Source organism: Acanthopagrus latus, chromosome 7 (assembly GCF_904848185.1).
Source record: "Acanthopagrus latus isolate v.2019 chromosome 7, fAcaLat1.1, whole genome shotgun sequence".
In the NCBI taxonomy this organism is placed as follows: domain Eukaryota; kingdom Metazoa; phylum Chordata; class Actinopteri; order Spariformes; family Sparidae; genus Acanthopagrus; species Acanthopagrus latus.
Window position 1 is genome coordinate 20,188,535 of NC_051045.1, and position 22,615 is coordinate 20,211,149.

Sequence of the window (22,615 nt, forward strand, 5' to 3'; positions counted from 1 at the left end):
TCCAAAGATGAGTTGGATTTGAAACGGACCCTTTCAATGTGGATTCGAGGATGCAAGAAGCAGATGAACAGTCTGAAGGTAAAAACAGTGTGCGTGGAGCGCAGGAGGAGAGTTGGAGCGCTCGCTGCGGGGAGAGGGGGCGAGAGCGCTCCTGCGGGTTATTCTCTCTGGATGTCTGTTTATTCTATGTGATTAATGTGCTCCGAGGTCGTGTCTGCTTCCAGGACCCGGTCCAACTTATTTGAGTATTAACATTGTAAGCGCTCGCTCTTTGGCTGCGTGATTCTCATGACAGCAGCCGTCAAATCCGCTGGGAAACGAGTTGTTGCAGCGAAAAATGGTTGACTAGTTGGTGTAATACTGTGGTCAAGTGGTCGCTCCGGACCCATGTGACAGCCTGTGGAGGATGCGCTGGATCCCGAACGAGCTGGGAGACGCCAAATGAACTTTTTAAATTTTTTTTAAATTTTCTTTCAGACGAGAAACAGACACAGTAGCAACTGTTATAAAAAAAGCCTCCACAGGTCAAAGTAAAGTCGAGAACAGCGGCTGAGAGTCAGCAGTTGTTATCCAGCAACCTGTGACAGATGTGTGGGATAATTCCCGTTACATCCCGGAGATGTCAAGACAGGCTGCGGTGGTGATTAAATGACAGACTGGACTTGTTATTCTGCACCTGTAGTCGTGTCATGATGTGGGATCCTGCAGATTTAACATCCTCCTCACTCAGACTAGAAGCTGTGAATTTGTTGTTGAAACACACCTTTCTAAGCAGCAGGGAAAGTGAAGCCTGAAGTAGCTGAGACTGACTAATGTCTGATTAACAAAACCCCTGACGGTTCAAACATGAATAAATAAGCTGATTTCTGGTGACAGCTGCGTGAGATGTGGTGCCATTTTTCTGTGCTGTCCATCTATTCATTCAGCTTTCTGCTTGTGTGTCTGTGTGTTTCTCTGCTTTTTAAGACACGCTGCAGATGACAATCAGCTGATGGTTTCATCATCTCAGTGGGAGTTCTGTTTAAGTTGGATGTCCTGAGATGCTGGTTTTAACTGTGACAGCAGCTCCTGATGTGATGCTGCTGTAGGGCTGCGGTGAACCAAAGCCACTGTTTCAAGGGCAATGTCTTTTTCACTCGTGGTTTGCATTGATTTTAATGACTCTCTCTGTCTCTCTCATTCATGCAGGCTGTCCTCTCTCTCTCTCTCTCTCTCTCTCTCTCTCTCTCTCTCTCTCTCTCTGTCTCCTCCACACTCCCTTCAAACTGATTCCTCCTCCTCCTCCTCCTCCTCCTCCTCCACCTTTTCTTCTTCTCACTTTCCTGCCCAGCTTATTTTCTACATCTTCCAGTTCAGCCTTCATCTTCCTTTGTCCTGGCAGACAGATTTTTTTAGGTTCAGGGCAGGATTTTTGATGCAGGATTGCACTGCTCTTATCTGCATAGATTACAAAAATCAGCATCTCCAGTCACTTAATTGAAGCACTTTTTATTTTACCACTTTGCCCGAATTAGATTCTGGCTCCTCTCTGCTCACGGAAATGTAAATCTTGTCATTTTGAATCAAAATTCCGATCGTCCCTTTACACTCGCAGCGAGTGATCGCTCTGTGCTGAGAAAATCAAACTCACCAATGTCTGTTTCTTTGCTTCTCTTTCCACTTTGTTGTATAAATCAAACATTTATCATTTTGTTTGTCATGAGGATTCACGTCATTTTGAAATACAAACGTATTATGTCATAGCAGGAGAGATTTCCTGTCTTACCAATATGCTTTTCATTTTGTTATCAGGTTATTTTGTGACAATTAATTGCAAGAACATAAAATATTTCACATTATAAGGAGATATTTTCATGTTAACGCTATTTGCATGTTTTATACATAAAAAAAAAATATTAGTGTGCTCTTCTTCACAGGTTTCTGTGGTCCAGTTTATACAATTACATTATATTGTGAAACAGTGTATAAAGATATATTCAATATATTTTCAAAGTGTTTGCAGATGTTTTTGTTTAAACTCACACTCATAACTTGATGATATACTTGGTGATATAATATAACCATTTTGTCTCTGTCACCCACCTTCTCCCTCCAGGGGCACAGTATGCCAGCAACAGAAAGACCACTCCCACCACTGACGCCTCAGCTCTCTGGTCAGAAACCCAAACCCGTCTGCACCAGCTCCATCCAACAGAGTCCCTGCAGCCCCCGCCCAGCACCGGCAAACCCGTCGGCTCCCCCTCTGGCCTCCTCGGGGCCAACAGTGGCGTGCAGGGCCCTGGTGGCACCGGTACTGGTGTCGCCCCGGTTCTCGCTTGGCATGCTGCCATTAGCGCTGCCCGCCAGGCACAGGGCGATGGCGCGAAGCCCGACATGACTTCACCCCCACCGGTTTGCACCACTGGGGCACCTCCTGCGGGTTCACTGGCGCAGAGGAAGAGGCAGCAGTACGCCAAAAGCAAAAAGCAGGGAGGATCCACCAACAGCAGGCCACCCAGAGCTCTGTTCTGCCTCACCCTCAACAACCCGATCCGCAGGGCCTGCATCAGCCTGGTGGAGTGGAAGTATCCTTTAGCCCAGAGAGGCTGTGGTTGAATGGACGGAGGCTTGGGTAGATTGCTTCATAGATTAGTGGACGACTGGTTGGGGGGGGCTTCTTAAATTAATTTTTGACTTAGAACAGTTGACAGTAACTTTATCGTTACAATGGAACAAGCTGTTGGCTGAAAGTGCTTGACTTTAAAGAGAAAGAACATCTTTGTGCAAAAGCTTAAATGTACTCAAAGGAGTTTTTTTTAACTGGTTGTGAAACAAGAACCAGTGATATAAGACCTACATAAGCAAACAAGATTTTTGGCATGAAGATTGGCCTTTTCTAGATACCTCTTCTTAATGCCTGCTGCCTTATTATTTTACTCTTTAAAATAAATATTGTCCTTGACAGTTTTCCTTCTTTCCAGACCATTTGATATCTTTATACTGCTGTCTATTTTTGCCAACTGTGTGGCCTTAGCCATCTACATCCCCTTCCCCGGAGACGACTCCAACTCGACCAACCAAGAACTGGTGAGTGGAAACTGGAAAATGCCGACACAAGGCTCAGTGATGGAACTGATAAACCGGGGTTTGCTGTATGAATCTCTGTCATTGTAGAAAGTACATGTGTGATTGTATAGATCACCGTGTTAGAAGGATTTGAAGGGTTTGGTTCGGGTTTGTTTGATTAACAAATGCGTTAAGTCAGGAAAATGTTACTTGACTGGTCTTAAAATGTCAGTTTGTCAAATGAACTTATGTCTCTAGTGGTATCAAGCCATGCAGCCACGCAAATTTTTGGTTTTAGATGCAAATGTACCCGGCTTAATATGCAACAAAGGCTAAAGTAGTTTTTCTCACACATGCAGTGAGCTGCTCGCTGCTCGTGGCGCTGCTTGTCATCAGCCAGATTACACACAAAGGCCAGACACAACACCTTCTCAGGGGTGTGATAGGTTTGACGTGGTGGGTTGCGTCAGAGGGCTTTCCCGGCAATATTTGGATGGATGTGTCAGATTTCATTGTTTTGTTGATACACACACAATTACTGGTGCGCACACACACACGCACACACACAAACACACGCAAACAAACACATGCCCAGCGGGTCAACCCTCTGTGTGTGTCACAGCAGTGTGGGGCGAGAGCAGCATGGAGGTGTAAAGACAGAGAGGCAGTGAGAGATGAAACGTCTTAGTGCCTCCGTAATTACAGTGTAATCTGACGGCATCGAACTATAAACAAGTTATTACCATTTAGTACACGACAATGTATGAATATCCAACCCTCCAATGATATTCTTGTTGAAAATGTGTTTTGTTACCGGCTGCGACAGCGTGGGCTGCTTTTCACCTTGTGAGTCTGTGTGTGTGTGTGTCATCAGAGCAAAACTGTGGCTATCGTAGCAGGAACTGACACAGAGGCAGTTTTAAGCACTTCGACAGGTATTTTCTTTTGACATCTTATAAATTTTACATTCTTTGAACATATGTGTCATTTACACTGGGGACACAGGGGACACAGTGTTTTATAAGCATAATCTGTGAAAAATGTGCTTAAAATAGCACCAAGAGATGTTTACGAAAATTATCAGAATTTTGATGCACCATTGCGTATGTTTTCCCCTGCTGCAATTATCTACCCTGACCTCAAACGATCATCGCATTACATTGCTGTGTTAAAAATGCTTAAGATGTAAACCATTAAACAAATGTTTTTTTTCAACTGAGCCCTCATGTCCGCACCACTTTTTAACACAAAGAACACACAGAATCAGGAGCATGTCGCTCGTGGCTAACTACCTGTCTCATCTCATTCACACGGTGTTGGCAGAACAGAGATATCCTGTGATTTGTTCTGACTTGGACACGACAAGGTTGTTTAGCCCTGAAGTCATACGATATAAACTTTGAATTAGCTGTTTTTTATTGTGTAGATGCTCGACAACAAGTGAGAGCACATACAAACAAATGGCTCACATAGTTTCTTTCTTAATTGGGTTTTATAGCCTACATTCAGACTTTCTGCATGTAGTGTCACCATGTCATCCAAAGGATGATATCACAGCTGTCTGTTATTCACAAAATCTCCAACTCAGAGTAAAAACTCAGTGGCGGACTGCCCCTCGGCCGCTCGCAATCACAGTCTGACAAAGATTACCATGATCAGCATGTAGTTTAACAGCCAGGTCAACTGTCTATTAGTGCGTTTGCCAAATGAAAACGAGACAACGAGCAGCCAGCTGAACACAACTAGACTGTTAACAACAAAGAAGATCAGTCAGAAGGTGAAAGAGGGCACAAACGCAGGTCCATTATGCTCAGCGGAAGTTACGGTGGAGGTTTAACCTCCAAGTCCCATCCGCCATCAAATTGTTAAAATTATACTTAATCTGACTTTTAATGTTGACTTCTCTAACACTGCGTAACATCTGGCTTTTAAAACAAATGCTAAAAAAATGTTCTCTATAGAAAAAATGAGAGCATCACTTGCTTCAGCCAATAGCCAAACATATGTTTAGGCTCAAGTGACAAAGCCGTCCGGCAGCTGTGGTGGTTGTGTCTCGTGTCCAGGAGCAAAGATGGAACCAGAGCTGTACTGAACCTATACAGCTGGACAGAGTCTGGTCAGTGTGTTCCTGAGGATGTAACTCAGCACTGCTCGCCCTACTTTTCTGTAGTCAAGTCAAAAATATCTACAAGGAAAGCTTCTGTTCCAAATGTGTGTGTTTATTCAGTTCACTTCACTATAAATCACTTCGCTTGAGATTTTATGGCCAAAAGAGCAGTTTAGTTTTTTTAGTACTACTTTAATCCTGTAAGTGTTGCAATGTCCTCAGAGGACTTTTTCATGCAGTCCAAACATTTGCTTTTTTCTCTCCGGCTGGCGAGGGACCTTCTTAGCTTCGTAGGGGATTGTGTGTGTGTGTGTGTGTGTGTGTTTGTGTGTGCGTTATTGCATGTGTGTGTAGTGAGCGAGTGAGAGACGGACACAGAGAAACGTAGCATGTTCCCTCAACAGATGGGGATTATTCACGCCGTCCAAGTCTATGGTCATCACTCACGGCACGATGTACAGTACGCGTGTGTGCGTGAAAGAGAAAGTATGAATGTTTGTGCGGCTTTTTCCCATCTCTGCACCGTCAGAGAGGATGTAAGAGTCACGCTGTATTTAGAGACGAGGTGCCTAATCACCTGTAATTTATCATTAGGTGATTTTTTTTTCTCTGTGCTAACAATTGGTTTGTTTTAGTGGGAGCTGTTAGAAATTTGTTGTTTTACTGACTGTCATATTTTAACAACAGGCTGACAGATACTGCTGAGATAACCGTTGATCTGACTGTCCTCATGTCGTTGTGTTTTGTTGATACGTGGTTTTACACACTGTAGATTGTGTATTTTTTCAGGCTGTGGAGTCTCAGTTTTCTTGATCTTTCATATGATTTCGTATGGAGCACAGAATTTGAGCGCATATAAAATTGGGTCCAGTCCATAATTACACTCTTTGGCACATTCAGTGGCAGCCATTTATTTATTTATTTGTTGTTTTATTTAAAAGCGATGCTGCACATTAATAAATAATGCTGTAAAAGCGCCAGAATTACCCAAGAGGCTATTTTATCTTCTTTTTTCTTTAAACCTTCTTTTTATTTCCTTTTATCAAATGCATTTGAACAGCGTGGTCATGATGTTCACAGGCACAAGGCATAAATGTCTTAAAAGACAGTCCAAGGATTTTAGCATCTTTTTATCATCCATATTCAGTTCTATATGTATAGTGACAGACATCCACAAACACAACCCCCCCCCCAAAAAAAAAATCTACATTATAAAAGAGAACACAGAAGAAAAAAATAAATGAATATGAGACATAAAGTGTTCACATTTAAATGAGGAGAAAAATAATAATTTTCCTGTCACTTTGATCGCATCAGTTGAAAAGGAATATATAAATTACTGGGCAACATTTAGTCAGAAATACATTTGTCAGACCTACAATTGCTTTTAATTATAGTCTAGCAGTTATACTTTCCATATGGAAAAAAAACATCCTTCCATTGTGTTGTTGTGGGAGGCTGTGGCCCTAGCCAGGAGATGGTGATCATCTTCTTAGCAATTAGAAGAAGGACCCTCAATATGTCTGATTATTGTCTGCTTTATCTTTTAGCAATGTTTTAAATAAGAAGTGAGGAGGTTCTAAGGGCTATTATAAGAGATTATAATTAGATAACATTTGAATTACAAAATGATTAATAATAAACTTATTATAAACAGTAGTATAAATAAAGAGGATGTTAATAAATACAATAAAAAATCATCCAGGACACCAGTATATTATTCATTAGGTACTATTTAAACTTGCAACACTGAGGCATGATACAAGACATGCAAAACTAGGATGTGAGTGTCAACAGAAATATGGATGAAATAAAACAACAGTGTGCTGCATCAGATACTAGCTGAAACAGTCAACAATAAAAACCTCGTAAACCTCCTTCCAGCCTTGCCTTGCTTGTGAGCAGCTGAGCCTCTTGAGGAACGCCCTTCCATACCCAATCATGATACCACCAGCTGTTACCAATGAACCTTTCTACCTGTGGAATGATCGAAACAGGTGTTTTTGGAGTATTTCACAACTTTCCCAGTCTTTTGTTGCCCCTGTGCCCACTTGTCTGCAGCATGTTGCTCACATCAAATCCAGTATATACATATATTTCCAAAAATCAATGAACGTCGTGCTTTTTTTGATTGAGTATATGTCAATAAGGACGAGCAAATGATCACATTCTGTTTTATTTATGTTTCACAGAGCAGCATGACTGAATTTGAATTGGGGTTGTAAGGATGAAGTGGTCCTTTAGAGGGAATACTCCACTTAAAAAACAGCATTTCAGTTTGAGTGTGACCATAGCAACCTCTCTAACCACACATACAGCAACATGGCTAAATGCACTACTTCAGTTTGTTGCTTTGTAAGCGAAGTCGTGTTCGACCACAGACATGTATTAGAACAGGTGCTCCAATGCAAATACTTTGATGCACTCAGAAGTGTTTTTAAATTCATTCAAGCTCTTTGGAACACTGGTTGTCTCGCTCGCCATAGTAGTATTTCTACAACTCCCACTTCATCCTTTTTTGGAGAGTGTGTAGGTGTTGTTTGATCGGCTCCTTGGAGCTGAGGATGGGCAGGAGGAAGAGAAACAGACAGCTGGGGGACTCGGCTACTGCAGCTGTAATAAGTCTTCCCATGAAGCCATGAGAGTGGGTGTAAAGCCCTTTTATTTTTTGTTTTCTCTTGTCAGATTACATGCACCATATGCACCTCAAATTAGTATAATGTCTTTCCACTTCAGTGACTCTACAGAAATATAGGGTCAACTGGGGATTTACCTGCTAAGCTCATTTTATCTTGTGCTAAAGCTTTTAAATTGCCATACAATGATGCTTTTAGCCTATTAAGCATGCATTATCATTACTTAGCTGCCAAGTGGACGACCACACAAACACATCTTGGGGTATTACATAAGAAATAGCAAAATTTCTACGTCTTGACCTTGAATTTCGGGTTGAAAATTTCAGATTTTAGTTTGATTCTTGAGCTGAACCCAGTGGCTGCATGAGTGGTACAGAAAATGATCTAAAAAATGTTTGGGATGATTTGGAAAGAGGTAGAAAAAAGTATATTTGACCTCTAGTTACGCTTCAACCGGCACCTTCCAGGCCGTTTTGCCAAGTAGCAGCAGCAGCTGCCGCAGCTCTGTTTTGAATATGAATGGTCATCCTGTTCATGGAAGCAGAACACATGATTTAGTGCTGCTCTTGAACTCATAAGTGTTTTCCGCGAAGACACGTCACAGCTCTCAGTGAGTTTGTGAGATCTGTGTAATCTTGCATTGAGTATGTGTTTTATTTTATGTAAGAGAGTGTTTGCGAGTGTTCAGCAGGAAAGAGAGACTGTGCATTGGTATGATTTGTGTGTGTGTGTGTGTGTGTGTGTGTGTGTGTGTGTGTGTGTGTGTGAGAGAGAGAGAGAGAGAGTGGAGGTTGAGGGATTAAGCTTGGCAGTGGATTAGTCGTCAGTAAATGCGTGGAGGTTGTAGAGAGAGAGATGGATGGATAGATGGGAGGATTGGTGGATGGGTAGAGAGATGTAGGGCTTACAAGTGTGGTTGACTACTGACATGTGACTCTATCTATCTATCTATCTATCTATCTATCTATCTATCTATCTATCTATCTATCTATCTATCTATCTATCTATCTATCTATCTATCTATCTATCTATCTAGAATAATAACATTTTTTGCTTATTTAATTACACTGATTTTTCAGGGATCATGTCCAAAAAACAGACATCTCAAACAAAGAGCAGCGTTGCTCAGTATCTGATTGAGCTACGGACGTCTTTACTCTTGACGTTATTCATTTTTTTAAAGCTAAGCCAGAAGGTTGCTTCCCTTGACAAAATGCCTGTGGGATTTTTGAATTGGATTTGGGATTGTCAGCAAGACAATCTTCACAGATGAACACCACATTCATGATTTTTGGAGCATAGATGAGATCGCTGAAAGTAAAAAACTATTGTTAGGCTATAAACAAACTACACTGCTGTTTTCTTGTGAAGAAGAACAGAGTTTCGATGAGTTCTGTGTGTTGACGTCTGACGTCCCGGACAACCGCTGTAGTCTCATTTAGCCACTTTTTAGCAACTGCCTTTTCAGGGATATAAATACTTTATATTTCACATGTGGAGTCTTTACTGACGTATTGTATGTCTTGGACAAAAATTTTAAATCTCTTACGTTTATGTTCAATAATCAATCAGAAACCCCACTGACTTTGAAGGGAGGGATCCAGAAGTGTGTTTTGAGGAAGTGTTTGTGGCTCATTCCTGCAACACTTTATTTTAAATGCAGTCTCTTCTCAGTTTTCACTGCTTTTGTTATTCAAATTTGTAACATGAATATAAATAAATCACATTATATAGATTAGATTGAGCCATCATTTGGGGACAAACACACACAACATAAGAATGAAATATAAAAAATAAATCGGCGTTCAGCTTAGACTCGCAGCCATGGACCATAACGAGCAGGAGACCTGCAAGTTCCTGAAATAATGTGATGTATTTTGTTACTCTGCATTCTCTTCCTGAGGTCACTGTCAGCTTGTGTTGATACTGCACATGAATTACTAGTGTATATACCAAACATCACCTGAAATATAACACGCTGGCAGCTGTTTTGAAACGGATCATGTGGGGCCTGCAGTGTGAATCTTTTCTTGTTTTTCTTGTTGTGACCTTTTGTTTTGTTTGTTGCTCACACTCTTGTCTCCTGCTCTCTCTTCGTCTCTCCATTACTCTCAGCTAACTGACTCTGTCTCTCTGTCTACTTAACTTCCTCAGTCTCTTCCTACGCTTTCCATTCTCATTTATCTCTCTGTTTTCTCTCCTCTGTCACTTCCTCTTGTCTCAATTTAACACACCCCGCCTACTTTTCTCTCCTCTCTCCCCTGCACCCTCTCTTCCTGTGCACAGTGGAGAATGATTAATATCCTATTAAGCCGGTTAGTGATTTAGCAGACTTATGACGGCCCCTTTGACCGCTAGCTTACTAACATACACTGCTGATCAGCTCATAATCCCATAAGAGTCCTATATGAATATACAGGATGTGCAGTAGGAAGTGTGTGTGTGTGTGTGTGTGTGTGTGTGTGTGTGTGTGTGTGTGTGTGTGTGTGTGTGTGTGTGTGTGTGTCTGTGTGTGTGTGTCTGTGAGTGAACATCTTAAAGGCTTGTATGTACCTTAAAGTACAATGCGGTCATGATATAAAGTCTATATGTCACTGAGGGAGTAGCTGTTTTTTTAGGGGTGTAAATCACCAGTTTCATCAGGATACAATATTTTACTGATTCTCTCAAAAAGAATACAATATGTGCCAAGATCAGAAAGTCTGCCATGATACAGTTTTGATTCGATAAAATTGTTAGACTAGAACTTGACATAAGACAATATCTTCTGCCCATTTAAAAGTGCAATGTGTAAACATTTGGGTTGAAAACATTCAAAAAATCAAATCAAATAATCAATTACAGAATTACAAGAAACGTCTAAAATTAATTTCCCATCTTCCCCATGATGTTTTCATTGTCAGTGTAAAAAATCTGTTGGTTGCAAAGAGGCAAATATCACGTTTTGCAATCTCACATGTTTCAGATTTTTGACCAAAGCTTGACATGTTTGTTATCTTCAGGATGCTTTTGAACTGGAGTTTAGAGTTAAAGCTCAGTGAATATGAACAGAGACTGGCAAAACAGTGTGAGTTATCAATGTCTGAGCTGCTGCTTCTTGAGGAGTTTTTAAGTCTGAAAACCAGTCCTTACAATGGCCAAGTCACTACAAAGCTTTTTTTATATAGTACATCAGTTACAGACTGAATAACAAATGCGTTCACATAACGATACTGTTATCTGTAAGAAGAGGCTGTCCCGCGGTGATCAGTCCTGTGCACTGTCAGTGAAATTCAGTTCGGCTAAACCATCGGAGCAACAACAGCATTCATTAGTGAAGATTAGTATATAAGCTGAGGTATATACAAGGTCATGTTGGTAAGAGTAAATCTGATCAGAGCAGAGTGTGTCGGTATTTTAGGACCACTGGGCGTGTCTCCCCACACACACATTTGTTGCTGTTCTGTCTTTACAACTATTTAACTATTGCTTTATTGTAATGAGTATGCCATCTGAGTGTCTGAGTAAGAAGTGATGGTTGATGGGCTGGTGCAGTCACATACTTTACATTTCTTTATGTTGCAGCTTTATGTTTCATCATGTTCACTTTTCTATTTATGTTATTTCCACACTGTGCTTGTGGTCTTCTTGTGGTAAACATACATGTTTCGTTTTGCCACAAACACAATCAGATTTGTGTGTGTCATCGGCCTACACAACATGTTGACATTTTTACAAAGTGTGTCTTATCCCGTGCACATGTTTTTGACCTGACCTTCACAGAGGCAGTGGCTTAGGAGTTACAAGCGAGAAGCTTGCCAAGCCGGAGACCTCAGTTAGAGACTGTGTTTTAACATTTGTAAGCCTGAAACCACTGGATGTGTTTGAGGAGACCTCAGACATCTTCAGCTGTGTTCATAGTGACCAAAGCAGTGATTATGATCTAAAACATTATCTGATCCTAATCCTAACCACGTGGTTTTTGGGCCTAAATGTTACCAGTATGGCATCGTCACAACATACAAGTGAAAATTGAACCCACAGAGGTGTCAAGTTGTGATGTACAGAAATGTAAAGTTTTAACAACTCTGTGGATTGCAGAAGCGTACATAGCCACATGTAGTCTGTGTGGCAATTGGGAATCACAGTGAATAATATGATCACTTAGCTCATACAGAAGGAAGACGTTGACTCATTGCCGAGCTCTGTCTCAGCACCCTCTGTACATATAGAAAGCTGGCATGAAATGAAGAGAAAGGTGTGATAAAGAAAATGTATTGTGCCGTGTGCTGTGGTGTGTGGGCTGTATGAGGGTATCTGAAAATGATATAATCATCTGTGGGTAATTAACAACAAGGAAGACAAAGAGATATGATTAAATGAGTATTTCTGTTCATTACAAGCAGAGAAGCTTTTATTCTACACTCTGAAGCGTCCTCACAATATAATAAGATAGAGCCTCCCAGTGAACCGGCCCAGTTAACCTGACTGGTTGCATTCAGTCCTCACTTTTGGAGTCCATTTTAGCTGCATGTGGGTGAGTGTTCACATGGACAGCATGAGTCAGGGATCAGAGGGTAAGCAATGTTTCAGCTAATGCAGGGTTGGATATTGGAGTGGACAGCATGGTAACAAGCCACATAATTTTCTGATTAAAAACCATAGGCAGACTCTGCAGCAGGGGTGTTTCACTGTGCCCAGGCTTCATCTTGACACCAAGTCAAAGCACACAGCAGAAAACATCCAGACGTCACTTTTCATGACATCTCCATGGTAATTCTTTTTAGGTTTGACCTAATTTAAGCCCCAGGTTTGAACGGTCATGTCCACAGTCCCTGTGGGTGTATTGGACATGTGTGGTTGTCAAGCAGACTGCCTTTTGTTTCACATTAGTTCCAGACATACTGGGTAAAGGTAGTCATTTAGTCAAAATGGCAATATGGCCATGTAAATGAAATGAAATATCACTAATATTGATTCTAAATTGGTTTCAATACTCCCTTTTCATTCTATTGATACACGAGTACTAGTTAAGTTTTTTTGCTCTCCCCTCCAACAGCGAGTTGACGCATGCACCGCTGTCGTGGCCACAGAGCGCCGCCTCCTCCAGAAGTAAATTAACTTGGATTATGTTGTGCTTCGTACACACAGTACACAGACCCCAGCAAATGTCACACCATCATGGTTTTAATATTTTCTTCAGTGAAACTGAAATGAAATGCATTTTATAGGTGCTATCCCAGGCGGCAGGTTTAACATTTTACAAAACACTGATGTATTCAGATTTGTACGTGTCATAGACTACGCTCCATAGTGACGTTTCCACAAAACTCATGTCATGTCATAATGATGTTCACGTTATATGTTTATGACCAAACTTTCATGTCTGGAGACAGATGGAATAGTGATGGACTAACAGCAGAGACAACTGTAAAGCCAGTGACAGCAATTTGAAACTGTGCTTTTAACTTTTGTATATGTGAAATCACTCAGGACAAGATCCAGTCTTTGTCTTAATGTCACATCATGTAAAGTGATTCTTTTGTCTGCACATTTCTCTTCACTGTGATTGGGAAGATGTTTGAGTTGGTTGTGTAACAGCAATCATAAGACCTGAAGGCTGGAAGGTGGGCAGGTTAATACAAACCAGCAGTAAAGGAGTGGGTTCATTCAGTCTGTGTGTGTACAGTATGTGTGTGTGTGTGTGTGTGTGTGTGTGTGTGTGTGTGTGTGTGTGTGTGTGTGTGTGTGTGTGTGTGTGTGTGTGTGTGCGCGTGCTGTGCATTTTCCTGTATGTGTGTTTTTTATTGCATGTTTGTGACCTCTGCCTGAAAAAATGAGGACGACACATGTGCCCAAACTGTGTGTGTGTGTGTATGTGTGTGCTATCATGTGTGTTATCATGTGCACATCTATACATTCAGTGCTGGATGCCAGTTGATCTCTAACATGTACACATAGTCTGTGTACGTGTGTTTACATGTACGTGCGTGTGTTGTAATCATGAATGATGTCTCGTGTGTGTGTGTGTGTGTGTGTGTGTGTGTGTGTGTGTGTGTGTGTGTGTGTGATTCTGAGAACAGAATGTCAGGTTGCGTCATTTTTCCCTCCGCCAGGGATTAAAGGTTTAGTGAGGAAGGGAAATGAGAGTCACACTAAGCAGCACATTGCTCTGACAAGCACGTGAGTGTGTGTGTGTGTGTGATTTTGCCTTGTCCTTTGCAAATGTGTGTTTGAATGTATTTTGTACAGAAAGAGAGAAACAGACAGGCCATGTCTCATCGTTTAACTACCTTTGCCAAACTGTAATATGTATTCAACAAACATCCTGCTCTGATGATGATTGTGGACATACTGGATACAGTTTTGGGGATCAGCTGACATTATAAAGTGTCTAAACCGAGAGAGAACGAAAGAGAGGGATCAATTGATTGCATTGGTGATCAGAATATGGTAGCATGTGACTGGTCGTTGACCTAGCAAGTCATCAGCCTTCAGGCCAGAAAACACACTATGTACACATCCTCACACACAATGGGCAACTGTTGTCATTTTGTAGTAATTTCAGTCTATTTGTACACCAGTGAAATGTTTCCATTTTGTGTGTACTATATGTGTGTGTAGGTGGATGTGAGGAAAGATGTAGGCGTCTGCAGTATAGGAGGTGATGCCCTTTTATTTACAGCCAACAGAAAGTCTAGATGTTGTGTGTGTGTGTGCGTGGTACATGTTTGAATACTAAGCTGGATTTTTATCGAAAGACTTTTAAATACAGTGGTAAATATTTTACTGTATTACTCAAAGTCAAGTGTTACATTCCTACCAAGTGTCGGCCAGATGACGACTGATTAGACCGTGTTGGACCGAGTCCATTCAGTTGCTGTTGATGGTCAGGAGATCAAATCATACAGTGCTCGGTGTCCAAGTATTCAAATCATCTATCTTGTAAATTGCTGTTTGTTCTTCTCTTTCAGATTATTATAAACACTGGAACATTTTTATAACTGGAATCAGGACTGTTAACAGTCAGCATATTATCCTTAGAAATTACATCCATATGAGGCAATTCTGTCGGTCGTGATTTATGTCAAGCACTCAGGTAAAAATTTGTGTGGTGGACGGGTGTGTGGTGAGTTTGACTTTCATATAAGGTGCTGAGTTTATGACATTTTTACCATAGCCACAATCTTTGGTTAATCTTAGAGTTTGCATGTGGAAACTACTGTAGATAGAAGTATTTGAAAAGGTACAATATATATTACAATTAAATACATTGCACACAGACTATGAATTGATAAAACATGAAGTGTATACATAAAACAAATTAAATTGAATATTTTTATATAGCGGATACAGAAATGTCTAATATAAAAGCAAGAAAAAGTGTAACTATTTAATTTGTGGTGTAAAATTGCATAGTGAGAGAAGCTTCTATTCACATAGTGATTATGAAACTTTTTAATCAAGTCTTCACATTGTTTCTCCACCACATGGCACTTGGTGTTCCACTGCTTGTACCCGCAAAGGGAAGAGAATGAACCACCAGGCTGTGATCAGATAACGAGTGATAACACTGCCCACACACTGGCCTTCAGCAGAAATAGAATAGGTGCTAAAATTAGTTCATTATAAGCATAAAATAAGTCTTGGATGAACTGAATCAAACTAACTCTCAGAAGTGATTGGATGGGTCTTTGTCACTCGATTATATTTCCATAAATCTGTAGGAGACTTTTGATTATTATCCAAAGGCTCGCCACATGATTTACCAGATTGGCAGAAACCTGCAGCATTAAGGGACGGATGGCAGGATGGATGTATTGATGGAGGGATGAAAAAGGGATGGAGAGTGGGTGGGTTAGTGTGAAGAAGACCATAGTTAATTTTCTTAAAGCTTCAATTTCCCTGTTGGTTTACACTCCGTTTAAGATTACTCACTTTCCACTTGCCAGGTCTGTGTATGTGTGTGTGTGTGTGTGTGTGTGTGTCTGCGTATCTTAGGAAATATACACAGCAGCTTCATGCTTTAGGTGTGTGTGTGTGTGTGCGTGTGTGTGTGTGTGTGTGTGTGTGTGTGTGTGTGTGTGTGTGTGTGTTAGAGGGCAATTGTGTACTTGGCTACCACAAGCATGAGCAGAAAATAAGGGACATGTGTGAATCTTGTGTAAACCTATTTCTTAAACACATGCATTGCTGACAAAAGAATGGTGATATGTTCAAGGTTATTGTCTGTTACGAGTGTGTGTGTATGTGTGTATGTGTGAGCCCAGGTGCATTTAACAACCATTCACAACGGGGCCCACCTAGCCCCGGCCACCCACGAGTGGCCCTAGCGACTCTGAATCTCCGAGCTCACACGTGTCCTTAACGTCTCTCTAGGGACACGTGAAAACATTTTCGCTCTTCTCTCGCCTGGCTTCAGAGTTTCTACCAACTGACTCCACTGGCTGTAACGCTCTCCTGCTGTTGATCTGATCGGTTGAAATTAGCCTGTGATTGACAGATTGTTCATCCAAATGAACTGTCAAGTGTAGCCATGATATTCCAGGTAGTTCTGTAACAAACTCATATTATCAGCTATTCATTGGAGTTGGTGAAATTGCATAGAATTATATACAAAGTCAAATGTCTTTCATTGACTTACTGGTTGCACATGCAGATACAATAACTCATATATATATATATATATATATATATATATATATATATATATATATATATATATATGGGGCAGGTGGTGACAAAAGCGGTGTCTTTGATTAGAAAACATTTTTGGGTCAGTGTTCAAGGTTAGGGTTGGGCAAGTAGTGGCTATAGTTAAGCTGAGTCTCTAGGAAATGAATCTCAGTTTGAGTAATTTGTGTGTGTGTTTGTGTGTTTGCGGAGTCTCTGTTGAAGTAGCCCTCAGGACATCTGCGATCATGGCGCTTTATTAGAGTGCAGTCCCATCATTGTGAGTCACTTCCTTCCTTCTCTGAGCTGTCACTCCTCTTCATCATTATCATGTGTTAAATATAGACTCTCTGTATAACTACAGCAAACATGCTCACAAATATGCTGCCTATTAAATTCACAAGAGAACAAACTCTCATTGAAGAAGAAAATATTGGTTTCAGTGAGTGAGAGCAAAAGACTCATCAGAAAATGCTTTTCAGCTGTTTTTTGCAGAACAGATTGTGAGGTTTCCTTTCCATTTTTTTTTTTTTTTTTTATCACAAAACACTTGTTTGGGCATGTCTGAGTGTTATGCAAGTGTTTGTGTGTTTTAAACAGAGCCCAGGGGCTTTAAAGGTTTTTAGGCCACAGGGTGAGAGAAGCCCAGATGTCAGGAGGACTGCCTCCTTAGCACCCAAAGGCCCAGGGACAGAGACAGACACCGCAGGGAATATGGGACACAAATACACAAGCGCACATGCCCTTTCTCTCACTCGCTCTCTCTCTTGCACACACAGACACTGTAATTCTAAAGTTTTAAATTCCAAAACCAACATTTTGTCCAGACATTAGCCGCAGAGCAGAGCACACTACTTAATTATGGCACTGTTAAGCCTTCTACGCCAGACCGAGGGACTAAAAACACTGTGTCCCGCTGGATTTGACCCAAATTGCTGTCAGCTGAATAGAAGCTAATAGTGAATTTCATAGAAAATATTAATTTTATGCACATTTAAGCTCAAAGTGTAGCCAAAGTTAGTGAACAAGTCTCCACCTGAACCACCAGAACAACCACACATTGTTTGACATGAAAATCTGTCATAAAATACATATTTACTTTTACTTTAGCATTTTTATTTATTCAATATAGAAGTAGGAACAAATACTAATACATTCAGAAGAAAAACAAACAGCTTTATAATAACAAAAGGAACTCAAAACTGGTGCCGTATCAGTTTTTACTGTCTGGATTGATCACAATCATGCATCATCTCTTGAAAAAGTGACCTGAGTGAAACAAAGCAAATATTTTGCTACAGGTCTGTAGAAGCTCTGTGTTTGGATACAAATGTATATTAATGGATCCAAACTGTTCAATATAATAATGAAAGTGGTAGTGGATTGAATGAACAGGAAATGTGATGAGGAGATTATCTTTTACAGCTAAGCAGGTTTTATGGCCGTGTGGGATAAATGAGAACTTAAATCTCTTTGTAGCGTACAACAGTTTTCTCCTTTGCAGCAGGATGTTTGGCTGCGCGAGTTAAGAACTTCAACCTGCCGCATGTCTGTCTGGCTCAAATCTTTTTCGTCTGGCTCTTGTATAACATCTGAGTTGCTGTCAGACTTATTTACACTGTTCTGCGATCACACTCCTTTATTGTGCTTTCAAGGTTGTAACTAAGGCTTTATTGTTAACAAAAAAAACAAGCACCACCTGCTGCCACTTTATATTCAGAATGACTGGGAGGCTTTTATTGTGAAGAAGCCTGTCAACAATGTAATATTACTGCAGATGCTGCAATAAACATATTAAAGAAGCAACAATTTCATTCCTAGATTGTTTTTCTGCACGTAAAATGTAGCTGAAACTAAAGTAAACTTTACTGGCAACAGGCATGACAGAGCTCACATTCATCAAAATGATGAAGCAAGCTCTAAATTTGACTATATACCTTAGGTGTAACGTTTTCCCTTCCACTTCCTGTCTTTGTCTTTTTCCCGCCTGTGTTCTCTGTACACCAGTTTCATTAGTAAATCACCCCCTGTGTATTTAAGTTTGTGTTTTTCCCCTCAATTAATTATTAGTGTTAGATTCCTTAGCGTTGGTGAAGGTGTGAATTTTCTTGCTATGCCAGGACGTGCACACTCTGAAAATTGGGATTCAAGAAATGAAAGGAGGAGAAAAGAGAAGCTGCAAGGGTTTCAGACTCATATGATAGTGTCAGCTCAGAAAGCAGATTCCATCCAGGGCTGTGGAGGAGAAAGATTATCTAGGAGGATGCTGTTGATTGAAAGCAGGATGCTCTCTGCATTTGTTTATGTAGGAGAAAATGATCACATGCACGTGTTGACGACAGTATGGCAAATTTTACGGAGGGACCATTAGCTGGACCAGTTCAGTCCTGTCCTGTGGTTCAGGCATCTAAACCACCGTTTTGGGATTTAAATATGTGTAGCTTCATAGGCATGTCCTGTTTTTGACTAAGTTCAGACGAGATACAGTTTAATATGCATTTGTAGAAATAACAAATGTGTTTTGTGAAAGTGTGAAGCTTCCGTGGGCGCTCCCCATGCATGTACTGCACATATGTATTTTAACTAGCTGGGTGTTTCTATTCATTGTGCTGCTCCTTCACCTCATTTTACATACAGCACAGCCCGCTGCTGTGACAACTGTGGCCATGGAGACCTGTGGAGTATCCCAGGAGAAGGCGCTCAACAGGAGAGAGAAAAAGATGGAGAGAAGAGACAAAAGGCAGGGCAGCACGAGGAGAAAGAAAGAGAGAAACGGCAAATTGAGAAAAGGGCAGCGAGGGCTGGAGAGTGGTCAAGAGAGGGCAGAGGAGTGCGAAGACAACAAGAGGGAGATAATGAGAGGGTGAATGTAGGAATGACAGGAGGATGAGGAAGAGGAGGAGAGGTTAATATTGTAGGTGAACAACTAATGAGAGAGGAGAATGAGGGCGGTACAAGAGAGGGAAGGATTAAAAAGGAGGAGAGAAGGATGGATGATGTTGAACACTGAACTGCCAATTCAAGTAATGATGAGCAGCTTTGTGTGTTTTCTGTGTGTACGTGTCATCACTTACTTAGGCCTGTAGACTGATGAAGTCACATCAACCAACACACCACTGTTTCTGTTTTGCAGCGAGGCTGATCTCTGACGCTGATGTGGCGGCCCCTCCATCTTAATACCAACTCTGGATTAGTAACTAGCTTTTGGTGGTCTGCCAATGCCAAAGCTGGCTGTTTTGGCTGCGTTTGTGGTCATGCACGCTGTTTTGGCTCCCGGATGACTGTCCATGACTAAAAATAGACAGTAGCTAGCATGGGCTTAATTGGAAAACCAGTAGAGAGAGCAGGAAGGCACAGAGAAGGCACACCGAACTCGGCTGCTACAGCCATCGATAAGTCTGGACCGATGCTGCCACAGAGCAGGCAGAGATAGAAAGAAGAGAATGAGGGATGAACATGGAGTGAAGCACAAAACCTTTAGTCACTCTGGCTTTTATGTTGTTATTCTCTTTCAAATGATCCAGTAATGGTTGCAAACCCTGTACGTATTTTGCCTTTTTGTTTCAAAAGAAAAAAAAAAATGCGTGTAACTAAAGTACGGACAAGTGGGCCAACTGATTTGGTCACATGTGGCTCTTGACACAAACTGACTGCCAGGGGTAAAACTAATATTTAAACTCAATATTCCCTCAGCCCCTGCACAGAAAACCATTGTTCCTTTTGACTGTGGTGCTCTGCCAACAGCTTTGCACTTTATGTTGAAATCAAGTTTCTCTTTGCGCACTTAAAAAAATGAATTTGCCTAAAACATTGATTTCAAGTTCAGTGTTCAGTGGGTCACGTTTCAAACTTTGTGTATCCTGTTGAGTCAGCGTGTATAAATGTAATAATTAGATGTGTGATATATACAGCAGACAGGCTAACAAGTTTAAATGCATTACTTTTATGTTTAATACTTGAATAATTAACACGCATTATGTTTTTGTAGAAGTTCGCCTGAACTTTATCTGTAAAACTTAAAAAAAACAACACATGGGGTTAATTTGTAAATCGGCATTACTTTAATTTAATCAGATGAAGTTCAGAAATGTATTGACATTGACTCCATATTTACAGTTACATTGAACCTATGTGATAGAATTAGATGACAAGTATACTTGATGTAATCAAAATACTTTCACTGTTTAGGTAAATTATTTTTTGAGTGTACCACTGTGGCTTGATTCACCAGGGCATTTATTATTTATGTATTCATTTCTTTATTTATTTTAGTGTTTCAAACTTTGAAAATATCTGTGCCTTCTCTGAACTATAATATTATTTAAATGGTTCTCGCGGTGTGGTGTAAAAATTAAATCCATCACTAACCGGTCAAGATTTCTCACTTTGGAGCGTTTGCTTCCTGTTTCTTTTTGACAAAGGTTTGGCAAAAGTGTGTCTTATCTTGGTGAAATGAAACATTCAGTCGATAAGACGTGTATTTCCACACATCCAGTCTAGTTGTGCTACAGCCTTGTGACATCAGAGAAGATTTTTGCACAATCCATGACAACTGAGTCTTTGGTCAGCGTTAACCTTTCTCTGACCACAACTACTGCACAGGTTGAACTTTGCATCATGCTCCCTACCCTGATTTTCTGCTGATCATCCTTTGGTTTAAAGTCAGCTGTGAACGTCTGTGCAGATCAGGCTGACTTTGTCCCCATTAAATGAGAGTTTAATAATTAGACTGTGGCAATTACAGTGTTCTCCTCTGTATCCACATCTCTACATCAAACTTGATATCACAGGACAGACTTAAGTATCCGGAGATGAGCGAGATCTGCAGATAGAGGGAGAGAAAGGGGGAGAAACTCTGAAACAGACAGAGAGGATGAGGGAGGCAGACAGAGGAATAGGGACGCCAAGAGGGAGAGACATGAGGGAAGCAGACATGCTAGTGAAGAGAGGCGGGAGGCTGACAATTTCAATCACATCTTTCTGTCCTACTGTGTGCTCTGGGACGGAGTAGGATTATTGACAGTCATGCCTCCCTCCTTGGTTCCTTTCACTGTGAGAAGAGTTTAACAGAGGTTGAATTAGAGATAAGCAGCATCAACGCAGACTTTTTACACAGCTTCCAACAGCTTTGAGAAGCTTTTTTTCTTTATGTGAAACAAGGTATGTGGCGGCTATGTGGGACGACAGATGAATCATAGTAAATTGAGATCATATTTAAGATACCTGCTTTTATTGCCACAAACATGGATGGACATGTTCTACTGTCTCATTTAAAACAAATAGTAGAGGGGGAGTTAAGTGGGCAGTGACCACAATTCAAGACTGCGTTTCAATATTTGCACCTGAGGGACTATGCGTTTGTAAACATGACATAACTGGATATTTTCAACGAGACCCTGGGACAATTTACAGCCAAGTTGGTGGCAATGCAATATATTACATTTTTTTCAGGAAGTCAGGACATTTCCGGCTCTGTTTGTAGCGACCAAAACAGGTTTGTCTTTAAGGCAAAACATGATCTTTTCTGAACCCTAACCAAGTTTTTTTTTTTTTTTTTGCTTAAATGTTGCTGGGGCATGAGCACAGCTGTGTCAGCAACGTAAAATCAACAGTCTATCCTTAAGAAATTTTGCAACATAAAATGTTAACTTTAAAAATATTTTATCTTTTTGACACGCTTGTATTTTGCCAAATTGTTGTGTTGAACCTGATTGTCAAACCCTCATACTGGTGGAAAATGTGTGGCTTTCACCTACAGTGATCAGACAGAGGATGTGAAGATAATTGACGTCCCATTGAAGCATCCATAATATAACCACTTTTAATGAATATAACATGCAGAGCGAGAGAGATGGACAGTGGTGCAAAGGAGAACTAATTCCTCTGTTAACAGGCAGTACTTTCTGCCTGTGTGTGTGTCATGATAATCCTACTTTTCTTTTTAAATGTGATTTTCAGAGAAGCTTAGAATATATTATAGGTTTAGATGAGTGTAAAAGGACTGAAGCGTCAGAAGACATGCTGTGTGTTGAAGAAGTCTCTGTGTTAGAAGAAGAAGAAGAGGAAGAAGAAGAGCACTAATGGCGATGATGTTGGTGGCCTGTGGTTGTGTTCTGAAGCAACGAGCAGCACATCCTCAGCCTCTCCGGCCCTCATTAATCTTATTAAGACCAAT

General features: G+C 40.8%; 1 protein-coding gene across 2 annotated transcripts in view; it reads left to right on the forward strand.

Moving 5' to 3' along the window:
• cacna1db (calcium channel, voltage-dependent, L type, alpha 1D subunit, b) overlaps positions 1 to 22,615 on the forward strand; it is an 85,242-nt gene that overhangs the window by 1,216 nt on the left and 61,411 nt on the right. For both annotated transcript variants that reach the window (XM_037105074.1, XM_037105075.1), the window contains exons 2-3: positions 2,096 to 2,564; positions 2,961 to 3,066. In XM_037105074.1, coding sequence (XP_036960969.1) covers positions 2,096 to 2,564; positions 2,961 to 3,066 — 575 coding nt within the window. The remainder of the gene's footprint in view (positions 1 to 2,095; positions 2,565 to 2,960; positions 3,067 to 22,615) is intronic.